Source organism: Vicugna pacos, chromosome 8 (assembly GCF_048564905.1).
Source record: "Vicugna pacos chromosome 8, VicPac4, whole genome shotgun sequence".
NCBI lineage: Eukaryota > Metazoa > Chordata > Mammalia > Artiodactyla > Camelidae > Vicugna > Vicugna pacos.
Window position 1 is genome coordinate 40,348,064 of NC_132994.1, and position 14,799 is coordinate 40,362,862.

The window sequence follows — 14,799 nt, forward strand, 5'->3', positions numbered from 1 at the left end:
CAATATTACTTACCTCTGACCCCGAAGAACAGCTGTGTACAGGTGAATACATTGACTGTCTTGAACCAACCAATACAGGAGCCCATCACTAAGGTCTAAAGTTAGAGCAATTACCTAAATAGAAAATAAGATAAGAAAATGAATCAAATACATGATACCTTTGTGAATAACTCACACTTAACGCTACAAATTTCCCTTTAACATCCTTTTTGGAATAATAAACTTAGTGATTTTCACCTTTCGCTGAATATAAATATTATATGAGTATGCCTACTGCTATGTAATTTGAGTATAAGCACTCATTTCCTAAAAATCCTCAAATGGCAGGAACTGTTATTTACTTCTGTATACTTAGCTCTAGTAGTTCTCTGGACCAGCAGCGTCAGTATCACCTGGAAACTTGTTACAAATACAAATTCTCAACCACACTTGGAGCCACTGTGCTAAGCCCTGCCTAAAGCTAGCCATAACTTTGAATTCTTCAGCCACATGAGCCAGTGAATTTGATCGTTGTTTAAATCAGTTGTTCTCAAACATTGCTGCACATTAGAATCACCTGTGGAGTTCTTCAAACATCTCATTTCCCAGTCTGCATCCTATTACATTTTGCTCTCTGGAGATGGTACCCAGTCTCCAGTATGTCTTCAAATTCCCCAGATAATTCCAAAGTGTCACCAAGTTTGAGAACCAGCTTGGTTAAAGTCGTATTTTCTGTTAATTACAACCAAAAACATCCTGACATATTTCTAAAATATAATACAGGCAAGATTTTTATGTGATTATAATTGAATAGAGCCATGTATATATAAAGTCCCATTTCTAGCTGACATCTGAAAACCAGTTCTTACTACTCTTTCATCTTCTTGTTACAATCCATGTCTTAATTTTATGTCCAGTTGTCTAGGTGAGGCCTGAGGAAAGACTGTTTCTCCTATGAAATAGAGTGTATGAAATAGAAGTGACAATCCAAGAGTTTTGTTTTTGTTTTTGTTTTTGTTTTTGTTTTGCTTTCTTTGGCTTTGTAAGTATTTTTCAATTAAGCTGAGATTACCAGGAACCTGACCTCAGAGAGTAGCGTCTTTCTATAGCAGACCTAGAGCTGAGAGGTATCAGATAGGATTAAAGTTGATGACTATATCTTTGGCAAGATACAGTAGCATATAAACGAAAACAATGAACCAATGAAAAATGTAAAAAGAATACAATAAAGTATCCAAGAACTAAAAATACTTGCTAACAGGTTACCGAAGTCTTGCTACAAATAATCTCAAGGCACATGGCTGCAAGGAGCTTCAGGTATCAAATAAATCACAGCCTTCCATCTTCAAGAAAACTCAACCTATTCCCTTCCCAAAAGGTAAAAGACTATTCTAGCAATCACTAGCCTTTGGGGAGTTGAGTCAGGTCCTTGCTTCAGGCAGAAAGAGATTTATTTATTTTTTTAGTTAAAGTGAAACCAGGTTAATACTGTTTGATTGTCTATAATGAGATGCACTAGAGTTCTAATTACAGATTAACTCTAGTTTATCTCTTAAAAAGGCGATTCTACAACTCCCTTTGCTCAAATACAACGGACTATTCAAGCTATAGGACAAATTCAGGTGTTGGATCGTTACCCCATTTCTTTACACCAGCCATTTGGATCCATATTTTTAAAGTGTCAGGAGCTGTTCCATAAATATTTGGTAATTATTGTTGTATCTAGTAATATGTATACCTTGGAAATAATCCCTTTGATGAAAACTAAAACCTTGAAGTTTAACCCTGTGGTAAAATGCACTACATACTGTGAGCCCGACACATCAGATGTGGCAAAAAGTATCTTTTCACTTTAGATGATAGTCTCATTTCATCACACAAATTAGTCTTTCTATAAATAATTGGCTATCTGTTTTATTATACCTGTTGATTGCAAAGTATCTTATGACTTCATGATAAAACTGTGAGTAACACATAAAGGAACGAAAGTGAGATGGAGAGCTTTGCTCAGAGCAAATCATATTTCTTCAGAATACCCATGAGCATCAATAGAGGCAGATAAATAAGACATCAAACCACGGAACCAGAGCCCAGATTTGCACAAGCACCAACACCACCAGCCAGCCTGTGAGAGGATTTGGAGTGGGATTTTAAAGAAAAGTGTATTTCTCCAAACATGCTGAGAAATTTAATGATTCATTCATTTACAGAAAAGTCCCCAGGGCCACTCCAGAGCGATCCTGAGTAGAAATACCTCCAACAACCAGATAGTGACTGCGGAGAGATTACCGACAAAAGCCTCAGGGATGGATAGAAAGTTCCTCCTGAGGTACTGTTATCTTTAATATGCTTCTACAAAAATAAAAGTTTTTTCCCCTAACATTTATTATTGAGACATAAAAAATACTATCTTTGTATTCAGACTCAAGTAACCCCAAAATAGAGTTAAGGGCTGTTAACATTACTTGACAAGGATGATTAATCTCTGGATATGGTGTGTAAATTTCTACTTCTTTTAAATATCTGTGTTATAATCTGTATATGCAAACCTTAGGAATTATAACTGATATATTCTTTGGAATTGAGAATCAAGTGACTCAACAATTTGTTGGTGTATTTGTGTTAAGCATATTTTATCTCCATTGGCAGCAAAAAAGGCTAAAAACTAACAAAATTTTAAGAAATATCCTAGGTAGAAATAGTATGAATATTTCTTTCTTCTTCATGCTTTTCTGTAAGTTCTATATTTTCTACAGTAGACATATTATTATGACAATCAGAAAAGAAAATTCAGAAATGTATATGGCTAGCTAGAAGGAAGCTTAAAGGGATCAAGAAAAATAGTTATTGCTTCCAGATGATGAGGAAGTAAAAATAACATTTGTTTAAGAAACATTTCTATAACAGTGTATTGTTAGATTGAATTTTAAAAATACGAGCTTAACAATTGAGTGATGGTTATCATGTGCGTGGAACTATCCTCACTACTTCCCAAGAATTGTCCCCTTTAATCTTCACAACAACTCTAAGTGGTAGGACAATTGTTAATATTCCCATTTTTCAGATAAGGGAACAAACACAGAGAAGTCAAATAATTTTCCTAGAAGTCCCACAGTTTTTAAAGCAGTCAGTACCAAAAATTGATTGAAAATAAAATACCTAATCGTCTCCCAACAGGAAGCTCTAAAATATCCAGTAGAATTCCTGAAGACTGTAAAAGCAGACAGAGGTTAAAATGTTCTTAAAGAGTGAGCCCATTCAAAGTAAAGCAGACTATAAAAATCTCCGTAGTATATTTTAATGTATTTTATCAATTTCGACAATCAAGTAAGACTTAGAGAAATCTTGGTTGTACCAAGATCTTACCGTAACAGTACTTCCTTTCAGATTCTACCATAACTAATTCACCGTAAGCAGGAACAGTATTATACCTGTACAATAGCACTGTTTAGTATTATTAAATGATCAGATCTTATTTTTAATCTGTCACCTTTTTCCCAGAAAACCATGGCTGCGCCTGTAGTGTAAGGGAACTTTCCCCATTTAGCCTGGTGCTTTCAACTGAATATAGTGTGGTCCAATAGAGATATCCACCAACAGAATCCACCACCATGTCATTCACCAACAACTTCACATGGGTCACAATGTCTGTGTGTCCTGTCAACACAGACTGCCTTTGTATCTATAAAACATAATCATGAGTCAGTTGATGATTTTCAAATGGCATCATTATTTCTGAGTAGTTTATTGCAATTGTTAGTAAATTACTGCCTTTGTCTATTCATTTGTTCAACCACAAATATAGATTGGCCCTATGTGCCTAGCCTTGGAAACATCACAAACAGTTATAAGAAAGTTACAAGTTATAAGGAAGCTTATTCCTTTTCAAGTCTCTAAAGAGAACAGAGATAAATTTATTTTGAGTTAAAATACTTGGTAATCATACAGTCAATCAACACACTGCTAGGTGGGCCATCTTCCTCCAAGACAGTAACCCCACTAGTGAACATTTTAATAGATTTATTTTAAGATATCATTGGAAACAGATAACTAATACACCAAATAGTGATATAAAATTTCCTGTACACATAAATCCATTTTAATTGAAAAATGAGTAGGTTTAGAGACAAATATTAAATAACTAATAGCATAAGTGGTACCCAGGTATGAAAAAAATCATGAAAATGATATTCAGGTCACTGAAGTGGGTGAGCATTGTTCAAGAGCTCCCAGAATGCCAGACTTTCACTTACCACATATGTTTTTCCAGCCCAGTAGAGACAGTGACCCAGCCATTCGAAAGCTAAAGCCCCAGCTCCTGCAATGTTGGGTATGTGGTAATTCTCTGAGACATCCGTCCCGTTCAGCAGCCACACGTAAACATCACCTTTTGTGTCACTGTAGTAGAGGCTGTTGTTATACCAGTCCATGTCTCAAAACAAAGTGAATTGATAGCGGTCATTTTTTCAGGTATGCCAATGTAAACATGGCAAGTCAACAAATCACACGTGTACCTCAACATAATGTTAAAGCACATACTAACAGAGATAGTCACTAGAACTTCAGGGATCTGTCAAGGATATTTCAATAATGTTATCCCCAAATCTTAACCCCTGGAACTAGAGAGAGGAACTAATATTCATTGAACATCTCCTCTTTGCCAAACATTGCCCTAGGCACCTTTACATATCACACTTAACTCTTAAAACAAAGCTATGAGGTGAAAATCATCCCCATTTTTGATGTGGCAAACCCAAGACTCTCTGAAATTATCTATTCTACCCAAGGTCTCACAGATGAAAAGAGGAGGTGCCCAGATGCAAGCCAATATCAAAGCATCACTCTTCCCATTAGTACCACACTGTCCCCAAAGTCCAGCTCAAATGGTGGTCAGAAATGCTGTGATATTGTTAATGGCCAAAGAGATCAGATAATTAGATAATTCCAGGAGATGCCACCTTCGGGTAAGATCACTGTTGTACCATTCTAGAATGAAGACTTCATCCTCTTGTCTTCTAGGCAATAGTACTCATTTGTTACTTAATCTTCTTCATCACAAAATTCTATCTTAACACTTTATTTAGAACTTCACACAGCTATTCTATGCTCCAGTCTTACAGAAAACTCCTGATAAATTACTTAACTATAGCCGACTTCATGGAGCAAGATAGGTTGTTAACTGTGAGATGACACTGACAGATTAAAATACATGAGAAGTATATCAAAGCCTTCCTGAAATACACCTAAATCATTAAATAACCTCACATTCTGTGAAATAATAAATAGCACTCCTACTCAAGAATTGACATTTTCTTAACAGTGTCACTGGCACTATAGTTCAGTCAATATTTTTTCCTTTCATTACTGACCTAATAGCAAAACACTCAATTGTTTTGATTTGATGACTAGCTCAGAAAGTCTTATGAGTAGAAACCTGTCATCCAAGTGTACAGGGGACTTGGTGTTTACCTGACACATTGCCTATATCAGAGGATAAAAATTCTCCTGGGCCAAAGCTATTTAACGGTTTACTCCAAAGCCCATCTTCCTTCACAGCCATGATAAATGGTGGTTCTGTAGCTGTTTAGTTAAAAAAAGAAGAAGAAGGAGAAGAAGAAGAGAAAAAAATTGAAAGAAGTATCACAGAAAGCCCACTTCTTAGGTATACATCTTATGCCTTAGATTTCCTTTATACTGTAAATCAACATTTTTGAAAAATACCCTGGAAGGATATGAGTAATTATATATGCTTAGCAGAATCATCTATCATATTAAACATACTTTCTGATTTTTATGTAACTATTTGAAATTGAAGGTGAAGAGGAATGTGTGGTGATGTTGCCTCAACAGCAATGTCATAGTCATGGCAGAATTTTTTTTTTTTTTTGCTTAGGCGATTGGTTGCCGTGGTCCTATTCAGAGCACCCAGAAGCAATTGCAATAACAGTGGTATAAGTGGGTCAGTCATCTTCCCGTTTTCTTTCAGCCAAGAGGATGGAACTCAGCATGAGTCACAGCCCCTCAACTTCTCTCACCGAGAACCTCAGAGTTCAAGGAACGATACTGCTTAGTAAACCACGAGAAAGGTGAAAACCATGAAGAAGGACATTATATCGTTTGTTCAGAAACATCTTGGAACGTTTAAAATAGCAGGTTAGAAACATAAATACCACACAGTGCTTTATTTGCTTTCCTAATCTCAGAGAATAAACACATACCCAAGGGGTCAAGGCACCCTTCTCTACCACACTGAAGGTGAGGATGGTTAAAGGTCACAGGAGTACACAGAATCAAGAACGTGTTCTCACCTGGTACCAGGGTAGTCCCCGCTGAGGGCTCTGACCAAGGGCCGGGCCCCTTGGGAGAACTCGCTCTCACAGAAACCTTGTATCTCGTAGCACTCTGAAGGTTGGGTACATTAAGCATGGTCCCACTTATATTAGGGAAAACGTGAGTGATTTCAGGAAAGTCTTGGGTTGACACTTTCACCTCGTAAGTCCAGTTCTGCCAAGCGGAAGGGCCTAATCGGAAGAGTTAAACAGTATTACTGACTCGGGCGACATCAGCAAGCGCAAACAGAAGCTTGTCAGTAAATTCATCTATAGCTTCGCCTTGAGTGGAAGGATAATTGAGCAGGCTGCCTACTAGCTGCCCCCTAATTACCAGGGTTAACTTGTGATATGAAGGGGACAGTGGCTGTTCCACCCATGACATTCAATTTGCTCCATCAAAGGAGATCTCATGCCCAACAAATAGGAGGCTACTCTTCCTCAGTCCGTGCTGTCTGATTGGCTGCATGGAACCATCAGAGGGGTGTCCTATACAAGCTCCTACTAAACAAATGCTTAATGACGAACCTCTAATATAATTCCCAGTATTGATAGCATCTCCCTCCTAGGAGCCCAAACAATAGAAAAAAAAATTTCTTTTGCTTATTTGTTTTCCGCCATCTTTGAAATATATAGCAAACAGGCATAATTATCTTAGTCTTAAAGTAAAGATTAGCCAGTGTTTGCTAAACACTCTAGGGGACCAGGGCTCGGCAAGCTGCAGCCCACAGTGACCTAGAGGGCTCACTGCCTGGTTTTGTAAATAAAGTTGTGCTGAAACACAGCCAGCTACTTATTTACATATTATCTATGGCTGTTTCAGTTATTTATTTACATATTCTCTAAAAGCCAAGTTGAGTCGCTATTCCAGAGACCATATGACCCACAAAGCTGAAAAATATTTACTGCCTGGTCTTTCCTTTATAGGAAAAATGTGCCAACCTCTGTGCTAGATATTGTCCTAAGTGTTCTACCCATGGATCTTAATTTAGTCTGAATGAAGAGCTCATAGAAAGTTATAATTAATATTTTCATTTCCCAGTAGTGGAAACAGGTACGGAGTGGTTCAGTAACTTGTCCAGGGTCATTCTGCTAATAAATGGCAAGACCAGCCTTCAGATCCATGCAGGCTGGCTCCGAAGCCCACCTGCATATCCACCAACCACAGCCTCTCCAGAGATGAAAATTCAAGTCCACAGAGTCTTAAGGAGTTGTTCAAATTCACGTTAAGATCTCTATGGTACAAAATCTCAACCCCAGAGCTCCATCCCCCTGGGCTGATATATTCCCTCAGACTGGACTATCAGTGCCTGGCTCCCAGGAAACATTCAATAAATGCTCCAACAATTCTGTTGGAGTGTACTTGGGAAATACAGAGATTCTCTTAACACAAAACTAACAAATGCAGGACAAATGTGTAAATACTTTGTGCGTGCTTGTGTGTGTGCATGTGTGTGTGAGCTACGTAGTGATTTTGGCTGATGACTCAATGGTCACATGTGGGTTCTCAAAATTGAGTTGCAATGTCAAGCCCTTCAAGCTTCCCCCTCCTTCCAGCTGAGGCCAGGGCACTCACTGGCTCCGATGGCGAGGGCTGGGGGCGTCCACTGAACCAGGGCCTGGTGGGAGCCGAACAGCACAGAGAGCTGCTGCGGGCGGCCCGGCACGGGGTGCGGCTGGGTGTACGAGCCAAAGATGACCAAGTTGCCGAAGCCGAATTCTTCTATATGACTCAGGTCACATCCCACAATGAACTCATTAAAAGACAAAGAATCCTGTTGGAAAACGGCCTTGCCATCTGTGACCAGGAAGTCATTGTTTTCACAAGCAAAGCTCTTCACATCAGTAAAGGGGACGTGAGGTAGGATCAGGTGGGAAGCGGAGCCGTCCAGAAAGGTTGACATGAAGACTTGGGTGGTGTCGTTGTAGTAAATGATTCGCTTGGACTGCGGCTTTATTGCAAAGTCCTTTAATGTGCAGCTCTGCACAATATGCATGGCTTCTGAGTCCCGACCAGAGGGCACAGGGAGATTGACTCTATAAATGCCGTCTCTCAGGAGATAAAAGATATACCTGACACAGAGGCAAAAGAAGCCTGGGGTGATTCAGTGCTAGGGTGCATGAGTAACTGTCTCAGCCCATTGCTTTAACCTATAGGGCAATCAGAACCGTCTACCTCCAGAGTCGATAAGGACAGGGTTCACCACGGTGCAAACTGGTAAAGGTATTTACTAAAGATATGCTTTGCTTCACATTAATGAGCATTTGGAGATCATATAATTCATTCACAGTGAATACCTCATTTCATGCTCAAAATACCCTACTGGGTATTATTGTCTTCCCCACACGGATGGGTAAAGCAAAGGTCACAGACACGAAGTTACTTCTCAAAGTCCTACTCCAAAACTGAGCTAAAATGTGTCCATTTCTTTTGTGGCATGGAAAAATAGTTATTTGTAATGTCAAATTTTAACTTGTTATTAACCATCAATTTGTTTCCTGAAGTGGATGCTAGCAGCATTCTCTCTAAACCAGCCTCCTGAGAGATGTGAGAACTAAACCAGAAAAATGAACTGGTGTTGATTTGCTCAGTAAAAGAAACAGTGCAATGAAAAGAGGAAGGAGAGGCAGGAAGGGCTTCTATGGGGAGCACTGAGGCGAAATAAGACCCTGAGTTGTGCTGTAAAATAGTGACAAATCTCAGAACTGGAACCAGGTCCCTGAATCTCGGGCAAGAGGTCTTTCCCACGTGCCCATATTTTACTTTGAAGGAGAAAGGAAAACCACTTACCTAGGAAAGCTGTGGATCAAGTTTGAAAGAAATATCTTCTTGGCTCTATAGAATGAAAACTTTGCTTGGATTTGATTAAATGTGAAGATACATAGATTGGCTTCTTATCTGGTACTAAGGTGCTATTAGCAAGTGTCCCCAAGATTCTTGCCAAAGGAAGAGAATTCACATTGACCAGGCTAACACTCACCCATTGTACGAATCAGCCACAATTTTTTGAGGTGCAATAATGGAGGAAGGAGTAATTTCCTCAATGCTTGAGCAGTTCTCTAAATCACAGACACATACCTAGAGAAAAGTACATCAGTAGGATTAGTTCTACACTCACTTTGGCCAGCCAGCATTTCTTGAGTATCTATTCTGTGCTTAGAATTTTGCTAATCATTGAGCACTTTTTGAAAACATAAAAAAAAAATCCCTTAAAAGCCAGTTTTATATCCTATATTCTAATGAGTTCATATCCTCTTGGTGTCGATGAAATACAAGTACCTATTCTCCTGGCTTGTGGAGGCAGGCACTCAACTATTTTTAATATTTAAGCTGTATCCAAGCTGATGGGCTTCCAGCCATAGTGATTATGATTAGCCTGTCCCTGTCAAAGAAGCAAACTTGAAACACATCCAGACTGTGTCTTCTCAAAGATTTCAGTAAACCTGTATTTTCAGAATCCTACAAAAGTTACCCATGGTTATTATAGAATGTAAGATGCTTGCAGCTGATTTTGATCACGGTGGACAGTCTCACCTAGTGATAATTCAGGTACCACCACTATGTTATGGAAAATGAATTATCATTAGTATAAACTCATGGCTCTGAAAAATCACAGTAAAGGTGACTGACTGGTAGGTCAGGACTAATACTAGATAAAGTCTAGGCCCTCCTGAAGACTAGATCTACAATTCATTGCTAACCTAGAGTCTAAAACACAATCAACCCTCAATGAGTATTTACTGAATGAAATAAAGAATTATGTTACTTATAAATATACCAAGATAATCATAAGACTATCAATATCTAGTTGTTCTCAGACTCACCAGTTTATCCATGATGAAATACATTCTCTGATAAAGCCAGTCTACGGAGATGGAAGAAATTAATCCTGAACCTCTGTAAAAAATTCTCAGGTCAGACCCATCAGACATATTGGCAGCTTCCTTCACCCATATGAGCATTCCTTCAGAGAAATAAACAACTTGCTGGTGGACATTAACTGATATTCCTGGAAGAGCCATGCAAATACATGTGTGTCATTACATAGCAACCAGAAAAAACACTTACATGAAAGAGAATGTATTTCTTTAATCTTTAATAATGGGATTAAAATTGCATTCACCCGGGATCTTTCCTTTCACACTACGGAAACACTGTTCTCTATTACACTGACCTGTAATATTATGGCGTGTAGCATCTGACTGAAGGCAATGTGCTTCATCTACTAAATGCTTTAAAGATCTCTTTCTTAGAGAAGTTTTCCTGGATAAAAAGAGCCACTGTTCCTCTTCTTGAACTAAAACAATACCACAATTTATCATCAGATAGATCAACCATATGCACATTGACACAAAAAAGATCAATACCACCTTCAAAGCAAGGGGACTAGCACATGGAAGAGGCTGGTCAGATTATCTCTGAAGGCACTGGGGTATTTTGACTGTGATATAAATCACATTATTCTATGATTAGGGTGGGAAGTGCAATGTCAGTCAAGTAGAATTTCTGTGTATGTGCCCCTAAATGCCCTCAAGATAACATCACATGCAGTATCACCATTCTCAACCACCTTGTTCCAGTTGGAGCTCAGCTTATTATCCTCAGCCATGGGAATTTGGCTGGCAGAGGTGGTCCAGCCCAAGCTAGAGGGGGATGTTACATAACACACACATATAGCTAGACCTTGGTTGTCTCTGTTTTGTCTTCAATAATCTCTCCCTTTGATGCAGGAGAAAAGTCCTTGGAGGAATGAAATTTGAGGACTGCAGAACTCTGCTTGACGTCCTGTTCAACTGAAGACGGACGCAGCATGCGTGGATGAGCACTTTTAGGGTAATTGATAAATGTTATGCAATAATCACAATAACAACAATATTAAGCCTGCTCTATATTTAATTTGCCCTTCGGATGCTTCTTGCATAACAAAAATACCTCTTCTTTCCTAGACTCTAGTAACAGCCAAAAAAACCAAAGGCTAGTGGTAGATGACATTTAATACCCACTGGCATCTGCACGCATGTGCAGATTAGGGGAAAGGGCGGTCAAGTCAGCACATGAATTTCCCAAGAAAACAGAAAACTGGCTCCTAGAATTCAGGATCTTTGTCTGTTATTTCAAACTCTTTTAACTAGCTTCACCCAAGTATTTCTGGTGCTTCTTAGAAAGCATGTTCTTTTATTATTTTTCTCAGATGGACATCATGCAGTAAGCATTCAGTCTCTCCATACAATGGTTAAAATTCCAAAGCCAAAAGAAAAAAATGGTACTTGCAAAATTATAACAAACCTGATTTGATAGATTGAATATCCAAATGGTAAAATGTAACTTATTAAGTCCAGATATATTTTAAAATCTTAGGGAGACTGGTGTTTTTTTTAAATGATAATTTTTTAAAAAGGTTTTTAAATGATGATACATAATATAAAATGGAGGTTAGGGCAGAAAGGATATATGTGTCCCATAAGTGTATAAATGAGAATCATAATCCCTAGTGATTTTAACTGAAACCAAGGGTTTACTTGAGGCCATTTTTAATCCCTAATTTAAAAAAAATTTAAATTCTAGTGTGAAAACTTTTCATCTAACAACTTACATTGATTGGTCAAATACTGGGACTCACTTAAAATTGAAAACTTACCTAGTACTCAAAAGACAGTGTCCATTTGGACAGAACAGTTAGGGTCTTGAGGCATACCAGATGACACAGGACCTCTGAGATCTGAGCCCACCCTTGCCACTCCCTTAGTTCCCTTGTAACCAAAGGCGCGTCCCCGGTCTGTACCTGCTGGGGATGAAGTGGTAATACTAGATTCTGCTTCCGGCCCCTCACCAACTTCATTTACTGCTGCAATAGAAAACCTATTCCAAAAACAGTTTGGAGAGATGTTTTTTACATGGCATGCTGTGAACATGAGATAAAAATATGAGCAATAACGTTTCTATTTAAAGGACCATGTGGTAATGCATGTATCTGGTTACTTGGTTGCACTGCTCAGCACTAAAATGACCATCAATCACATCCTTGTTTGCATTCCCCATAGAATAGTTCAGGGTCACCAAGGTCAAAAACTGAACTCTGCTATCTGCATGACCCTCACTGATGCCCTAATTTAAAGAGGTCTTAGTGAATGCTAGAAAAGCTAACGATAATAAAATAACCCCCTTAACAAGTTAATACAAAAATACTGTTAACAGAATTTTCCCTCCTTACTTTTTTCATGTTGGATCAAATGAAGAAATGGTATTTCTGGTGTTTATGATGTCTTCTTTAGCCCATATTTATTAACCCATATTTATATTTATCTCAATACAATAGAAATGCTCAAGAATGTTTTTACTTAGGATGGTGTAATAGAAGCATACAAACTTGAGGAAAACCACAATCACCTCAAACCAACAGTACAAATTCAATGGGATTTCTCAAAATACAATTAAATTAATTTTTAGCCATATTTCTTAATTATCATGCCCACACCCACACTGGTTACATTTTTCGTGAACCACTTAAATCTTACCTGTAGGTGGTACTTGCTAGAGTAGAGTAAAACTGGAAACTGGTTCTCTGTGTCCCTGAATCTAATTTTTGATTTTTGCTGATCAGCCTTAAGTTATAACCCAAAATGGGTCCACCTGGGAATTGAGGTGGAGCCCAACTCACTTCCACGGTGTCAGGACTTGAGCTTTCAATATTCCTAATCAGGGGAGCAGTTTCAGGAACTGGAAGAGATAACGGTGACACTGTGAGCAGAAAATGCACAGGGGAAAATGCAGAGAGGATGGGGAAAAAGTCTTCTTTTTTGAAAACTTGGCATGCATGAAATATTTTGTTAATATTCACAATAATAAGTGTGAGATAGAGAGAAGGTGGTAATATATCTATGAATTGCAACTCCCAACCCCTAAATGACACCAGTTGGCTACTTTGCTAAGGGAGGCTTTCAAACATTATTTTCCTCACTTCTAATTTATGCAATAAAATTAAATGTGGAAGTGTGCAAATAGGATACATGTTCCATAAAAAAAGTTGTCAAAAATCTCTAGAGATCTAAATGACTTAAAACGGAGGATGGAACCAGGTTAGTAAGGAGAAGAGAATCTGTAACAGAGCTGGAGTCAATGATTAACAAGAGTTGAAAGAAGTCCTGGGGCCTCTTCCCTCACTGGAGTGCTGTGGCCAGACTAGTTCCAGCTAAAGATAGGGATTTAGATAAGCCTGAATTAGAACAGTCCACTTCACCCCTGCTGGCCTCAGCACTGCTGACCCAGGCTCTACTTTCCTTTCCCCAGTTCCCAAGGTCCCCTGGAATCCAGGAGGACTGTGCCTTGCAGGGAATTAAAGGATCATGCTTTAGCTAACTAAGCACTCGCCCTTAGACTTCAGGAGCTACCTAAGTGGCAAAGAACAGAAAGGAAAACAAATGATCTAACAGTCCTTCTTCCACCCCACGTACACTGCTTTCCGTATCTCCCATGCCCAGAAACCACACCTATTTATTTCCTCTTTTTGTAGAAAGGACTGTGGTGTCACTTTGCTCTTCAGCAGACTTCTCTCCCTCTGAACAATTTTGGCAAATGCTCTGCCTCACCCCTGACTCATTAGAGTCGGGAGAAATGAGACAGTTCAGCCCTCACCCTGGATGAGTTTTAAAAAGGTCTCTGCACTGATGTCTCAGCTTTTCTGTCATACAGTTCTGCCCCTACCCTCAGACCGATCTTTGGCAAACACAGACATCATGGCATCAGTCCTCTGCTCCATGTACTCAGTCACCCTGGTGAACAGGGAAGAAAGAAACATCTCCCACTGAATTAGAATCAGGATGTCAGAAAACCTAACTCTTTAGGTCAATGTCCAGTTATCACCTGCTCCACTTCAAAGACATTAGGTGCCACCTACATGACAAGCTGTGATTATTGTCCAAATCTCCTCCCGCAAAAATCTTCCGTGAAAGGCTGGTCAGGTTAAGCAAGGTATTCCTTGCCTATAACCATTCCACCTGATTAAGAAGTTATCTTCATAAGGGCTCCAATTAAAAGGCAATAATACCATCTAAAATTATATATTTTTCATAGCTAAAAGAGAACAGAGCCATGAAGTGATGGAACACAAAACAGATAACTTCGTAAGTTTTAATGTGGCTATAAAAGTGAGAGAGACTTGAAGCGTGAGGTGCTATCCATGGGAAGAACCTTCAGTACAGGGTCTGGCCTGCCTGGAGGGTATGTGGGCTTGCATATCCACAGAAAGGCCCAGAAATGGAAAGCAAAATTTGACTTCTTCATTATTTTGACTTGACTAGTCATGGGCCCTGGACCCTCCAGCACTGGAAAATGTTCCACCACTGTTGGAGTACATGAAGCATTGCTCTGAACAAAGAATCCACGGATTCTACTCTGATCTGGAGCATTTCAAACATGGCCTATGTCTGACCTGAGGTTCTAAGGATGGCCAGAGAATAATCAGCAGGGGTGGCCACACACATCCTAGCATCT

The 14,799-nt window shown here is 39.0% G+C and overlaps 1 protein-coding gene across 1 annotated transcript in view; it reads right to left on the minus strand.

The window, feature by feature from the left end:
- Positions 1–14,799, minus strand: part of ROS1 (ROS proto-oncogene 1, receptor tyrosine kinase) — a 95,677-nt gene that overhangs the window by 62,089 nt on the left and 18,789 nt on the right. The window contains exons 7-17 of the mRNA XM_072965934.1: positions 12,825–13,026; positions 12,092–12,168; positions 10,484–10,606; positions 10,134–10,318; positions 9,290–9,387; positions 7,885–8,381; positions 6,288–6,500; positions 5,449–5,559; positions 4,233–4,411; positions 3,470–3,661; positions 14–114 (exon numbers count right to left, since the gene is read on the minus strand). Of these exons, the coding sequence (XP_072822035.1) occupies positions 14–114; positions 3,470–3,661; positions 4,233–4,411; positions 5,449–5,559; positions 6,288–6,500; positions 7,885–8,381; positions 9,290–9,387; positions 10,134–10,318; positions 10,484–10,606; positions 12,092–12,168; positions 12,825–13,026 (1,978 nt within the window). The remainder of the gene's footprint in view (positions 1–13; positions 115–3,469; positions 3,662–4,232; positions 4,412–5,448; positions 5,560–6,287; positions 6,501–7,884; positions 8,382–9,289; positions 9,388–10,133; positions 10,319–10,483; positions 10,607–12,091; positions 12,169–12,824; positions 13,027–14,799) is intronic.